The 5,730-nt window shown below is 28.5% G+C and overlaps 1 protein-coding gene across 1 annotated transcript; it reads right to left on the bottom strand.

Moving 5' to 3' along the window:
- On the bottom strand, positions 1-5,466 carry LOC130442528 (zinc finger protein 830). The gene is made up of 4 exons (XM_056776694.1): positions 5,047-5,466; positions 4,498-4,921; positions 3,299-3,468; positions 1-219 (listed from the first exon to the last, which is right to left on the bottom strand). Exons 1-4 carry the CDS (start codon positions 5,199-5,201, stop codon positions 72-74), a joined length of 897 nt encoding a protein of 298 aa, XP_056632672.1. The 5' UTR covers positions 5,202-5,466; the 3' UTR covers positions 1-71.
- Between the last annotated feature and the right edge of the window lie 264 nt (positions 5,467-5,730).

Below are 5,730 nucleotides of genomic sequence, written 5' to 3'. Positions count from 1 at the left end.
TTAAGAAATTAGTAAATATATTCTGATTTTATACAATAAATTAATATAAAAAAATTATCAGAGGGACCTAATTATTTGAAGGATTTCTTTTCCCTCCAATCTAAAAATTCATCAAATTCCTCTTCTAAATCTTCAGCCTCATCTACACTGACAGTCTGATTTCTAGATTCATTGGTATGTGTAACTACCTCTTGCTTCTTCTTTTCCAAATCAAGAACCCTAAAAATAATAATTTAAATATAACGGTTATTGTTGCCGTTCACATAAATACTACTACATTCATTTTAAATCACACAGTATTCAAAAATATTTTCCAAGTATAGCAACATCACTGTGAAATCTTAAACTGAATTACTTCCAATCTACCAATAGATTATAATAAAACGTCGCAAGATTTTAATAAACTTAACTAACTTTATCAGCATAAACAAAAATGAAAATTTCCAAAAAATAATTGATAGAATTAAAAAAGGTATTGGAGGTGGGAGGTTATTGCATTCTTTAATGAAGAAAATAACAACAACGGTATGAAAACGAGTTTGAAATAAAAACTACAAAATAGCGAAGCGAAGAGAATTGTATTGTCGTATTAGACAATGGTTCGTATCACACAAGGAAATTTGAGAAAATTACAACAATGGCAACAAGCAGGTATTCAAGAATGGTTTACTTCTAAAAATATCGATTTTGATGAAATGATGGTTAAGGCAGAGCATTTAGAAATTGTTAAAGATCATAAAAATAAGTATAACTCAAACATTATTGATGAAATGGTCAAAAAACAAAATAAAACCATTTTACGATTACCGTCCAACCATCGTAAACTCAATTCCATTGAGTTGATCAGGACAGATCTGAAGCAATATATTGCAGCTGAAAATAAAACATTTAAATTTTTTAACATTAAAAATTAAACCTGAAAGTGGAAAAAGTGTATTCAACATGTCCAGAAAAGGTTGAAACCAACATTTTGAATATACTAGACATTGTCATTGATTTGCAAGTTGAACCCCTTATTATAAATGTTGACGACAGTGGAAGCTCAATGACTTCTGATGGGAAATAAAAAAATGTATTTATTGAGGTAAAAAAATTAAGATTTCATTTTGATGTTTCAATACACATATTTTTAAATTTTTAAATGAATATGTTCCATATTTTGACCGTTTCCATTGTATCTATTCCAAACTTCGCGTATATATTGTATATTTTTGTAATAATCACTGTACATAATTATTTATAATTTATATTTTTAATCTGCTGTATGAAACCACAAATTATTTCTTAAATGCGGTCCAGTTACATGCTCGGCTTAGGCGTTTTGAACTCTAATTATGTGCACTATGCATGAATATGTTTTGATTCACTATTTGACAAATTATTTGCTAGAACTTATGAATTTAGATAAAATTAGGAAAACTTGTGACTAATTCTACAACATCCTTGATGCAAGCACACATTATGAATGCAGCATGGTAAGAGGTAAATACAAATCTTTCCTTTCTTATTTCCTTTGTCCACACTGAGATTATTAGCAATTATTTGCCTAGTGGTTAATTTTAAGGTAATAGATAATGTCATCAAAAAATGGGCGATATTTTCCACATTCAAGTATTCTGAAAGACATAAGAATTACAGAAAACAAAATTATTTTTATATCTGCCTTTTCGTTCCTGTTCTGGATAGTTTCATCTAAATCAAGTTGTTCAGATTAGTAACAAATGATTATTCTGCTGATGAATTAATATTTATGGTTTATCTGTATATATACAATATTTACAGGTTTAAAATATTCTTCCTCGGAAACCAAAGATAGATATAAACCAGAACATACAGTCGCCAAAGCACATTCCATCAACCTTACATAAATGTGTCAGCAAAACCATCAGCAGGGTAAAACCAAGAACAGAATACTCTGACACATGTTACTAATCTGTCTAAAAGGATATTGGGCTGCCTCGACCCCACAAAAAGAAATGAAGTCAGGGAGTTAGAAAGAGTTTTAAATTAACACTCTTCATTATGTTGTGAGATATAACTACTGTACGGCGAGTATATAAAAAAATGATTCACCATCTACCTATTGTATCTTGAAAAAAGATATGTATAATTCTTGGTAATAATCTGAAGGAGAATATTCTCAACATTTTAATTAAACAAATTGTCAATGTCAAGTCATAATCTTTAATCACGAAAATCATATAAAAAGATCTAAGAAGTATAATGTAGAAAAATAAAATTCATATGGAGAATAAAAAGAATTTGAGGAATAAACATTCTTCACACAATATCATTACATAGTTGGAATATTAATAAATTACAAATTAGAAATTAATTCTATAAGCATATTGTACATACATAATTAATTACAATTATTTTATTATATTTATCATAAACCAGAACCAGGAGAGCAACTAAGTGTCTCAAAATACATTCACCAACTAGCAGAACTTGAGGGTTGTTTTGGAAAATCTTATGTTATTAAAACAACTGAAACTATAAATGCTACAACATATTGGAGAGGGACATGTATTGGAATCAGTCTGGCAAAAATTGCATTAATAATATTATTTGCCTTCAATAACGGCAACAACTTAACAAAGTTTCAGCAATTATGGATAAATATACACTGCAAACAGCAACCGATTATCCACAGAAAGAAATAAAAAATTGACTTTTTGGCCCATAACATCAAACTTTTAAAACCCGAAAGCCAAGCCAGCATGACTGATATTCAAAAAGATATAAATGACACAGAAGTACTGAGTGATGCAGAGTCAGATGATACAGAAATGAAAGAAAACATTGATGAAAATGAGAGTTCATTTTCAGAACATGAATATGATTTTCAATTGTAGAAAAACTTTGTTTAAAAAAAATTGTCAGTTTTTTAAATAATGTTCCATCATTTGTCTTTTGTAAAATAAAGCTTACATTGAAAGCTTTTGATTTTGATAGGTTTTAAATGTTTTTATTTAAGAGTAAATAATTAAGAAAAACTAGAAAAAAATATTTTGCAATTAATTAAAATATCATATGGTGAGTATATTTAGATATAATTTTATTGTTCTCTTTTTCAGTTTTATAAATGAGCTACATTTCATATACATGTATAATTTATGTATTTCATTACTAAGAAAAAAGAATATTTTCAATTATTCTCTAGATTTCAGCCTGAGGAGAATATTCTCATTCTCCATTCTCCAAGAATATTCTCAGAATATTTTTGCATGACAAATAATTTATGTTTGTATTTCCTATAAACTTTAAGACACTATTATAAATTAGAACCAAATACCTTGATAATTTTTTCATTTGTTCATCAATTTCATCAATTTGTCTCTCAGTAGTAGCCTCTTCTTGATCTTCAGCAATAATGGCATTACTCTCATTATCGGCTTCCTTTATAACTTTCAAAAATCTTTCCCACTCTTCTTCAACGGGATCTTTGTATTCCTGATTTCGTGCCTAAATAAAAATTTGTTATTCACTAAATATAGCTGCTTCACTTTCTCAAAAGACACATCAATCTAGATTATGATTTAATAATTAGTTAGGCTTGGTTGCAGTAATATTCACTCATAAAAATATTGACAATGAAAAAGTAATACATTTTTATTTATTTCTCCTGATTAAATTTGTTAATAAGTAATGAGTCACACTAGCACAAAATGCACTTTTCATGCTAGATTCTAGGTTCATACATATAATAGTAAATTGATTGGAAAAGATGCTAGTTATGTGAATGGCTTGTATTTGTTGAAAATAGATCAAATCATAATAAGATGACAGTGACACAAATGAATGAATGATTGATAGCTTGATTAGAATCTGGAGTTCCACAATAACTGTATATACAACATACAGTAAACAATACAGTATCTGGTGTACATATAATCAGAGAAGTACAGTGAACCACAATTGTGGCTCAGGATTTATCATCTTGACACACTTATATGAAATTTTAATTTTCTACGAGTTGAAGGATATACCATATTAGTTTTAGATCTCTTTCCTATGAAAATAAGTTGAACACACATGTAAAAATTGACATTTTGACCTACTTCAGTCTTCACCAAAATTTGACTTGACACTTACAATTTGTTAATTACTATTTTGATTTTATATTTTGATATTCATGATGTAGACGATCTGATCTATTAATTGATATAGTAGAGCAAATTGTCAGTGTCAAGTCATATTAAAGACTGAAATAGGTCAAATTGTCAAAATTTTACCTGTTATTTTAAACTGATTTTATATGAAGAGACCTAATATTAGAACAAAACATGATGAAAAACATATAAAAATATCTAAGAGGTGAAAAAGTTAAAGAAAAATAGTTTCAGATCAATATTATTATAAATTTATTGTTTAATACATTTTTAAATACTCCTAGACCTTATATTCACAAATCTTGACAACACAAGTTCAATTAATTTTTTACGTTACCTTTAACTAATTTGTACATAATAGTAAGAAAAATGCTACATATACCTTTGCATCCAGCTTAGGGTCATCAAAAAATCCTTCTGGAAGCATATCTTTACTCTCCTCTACTACAGCAATATCCATTTCTTCACTATTACTTGAGTTATTAGCTACATCTACAGTTTTTCCACTTTTAAGCTTAGAATCAAAAAAATCTTTCGGGAGGGAATCATTTTTATCTCCAACAAGTTTTTTTGCTTCAGATTTTGTATTCTTTAAAATACCTTTGATTTTCTTCTCGGGGACTTCTGGAGGTGGAGTTAAAGGTCTCTTTAAAGATTTTGTAAAATTATTTGTTCTTTCTTTGAACTTCTTAGCTACTTCAATATTTTCTTTGTGTTTTTTAGAATTTATATGTAATGGCCATACAGATTCAGAGCGTACTATCCAATTACAAAGTACACAAGTTAACTGGCCTTGATCATTATATGTAATAATATACTAAGGAAAATAAAGTGTGAATAGTTGAAAAATGAAATTTTTATTCTTTTCTAATGGACCTTATTAAAAAAAAATATTTCGCTGAAAAAAAAATGAATTATTATAAAAGGATATTTTGCAAGTGGTGATTCAATTTTCTTAATATCTTTCACTTTTATTTTATGATCATTCATTAATTTTCTTAATTCTGACTGGTTTATTTTCTTTTTTGAATTCTTAAATACTGCAGACATTTTATTAGATATAAGTAAATATGATTTTATAAACATTCACAAGACTAGTGGTATAACCAAAGATTATATACTCGGTATAACCACAGATCACCTAGATTATTAAAATAAGGGAAACGATCTGTCAAAATGAACTGATGCCCATTTAAAAATGGCCGCCGTAGGTTAACCATATGATTTGGCCATAAGCTTCTGTGTGCAGATTTATTTGCTTTGTGAAGTTATTAGTTGGTTTGTAGACCTCATTATTTTCAATTTTACTGAAATCGATTGTTGACCACTCGGCCGAGATTGTGACGTAGATCAGCTGTTTTCTTAGATTGCTCCATTATAAAAATAGGTGGTTTGTGAGTACAACACGACCATAGAATTCTTTTAAAAGAGTGGTTTTCTTAGCGTAAATCTCATATGCCAAATATCGAATTAGGTAAGTGAAAGTTCGTCCGTGCAGCTAGCTCCCTAATTTAATTATGTTGAAATTACGTTAGTACTTTTCAGAAAATATTGTCGGATCAACCCCTTAGCTTAACCGTAAGATTAGGGAAGGGAAAGGATACTGCACAGCTAT

Source organism: Diorhabda sublineata, chromosome 4, assembly GCF_026230105.1.
Source record: "Diorhabda sublineata isolate icDioSubl1.1 chromosome 4, icDioSubl1.1, whole genome shotgun sequence".
In the NCBI taxonomy this organism is placed as follows: domain Eukaryota; kingdom Metazoa; phylum Arthropoda; class Insecta; order Coleoptera; family Chrysomelidae; genus Diorhabda; species Diorhabda sublineata.
The sequence above is the reverse complement of the archived record's forward strand: the minus strand, read 5'-3'. Positions and strand labels throughout refer to the sequence as shown.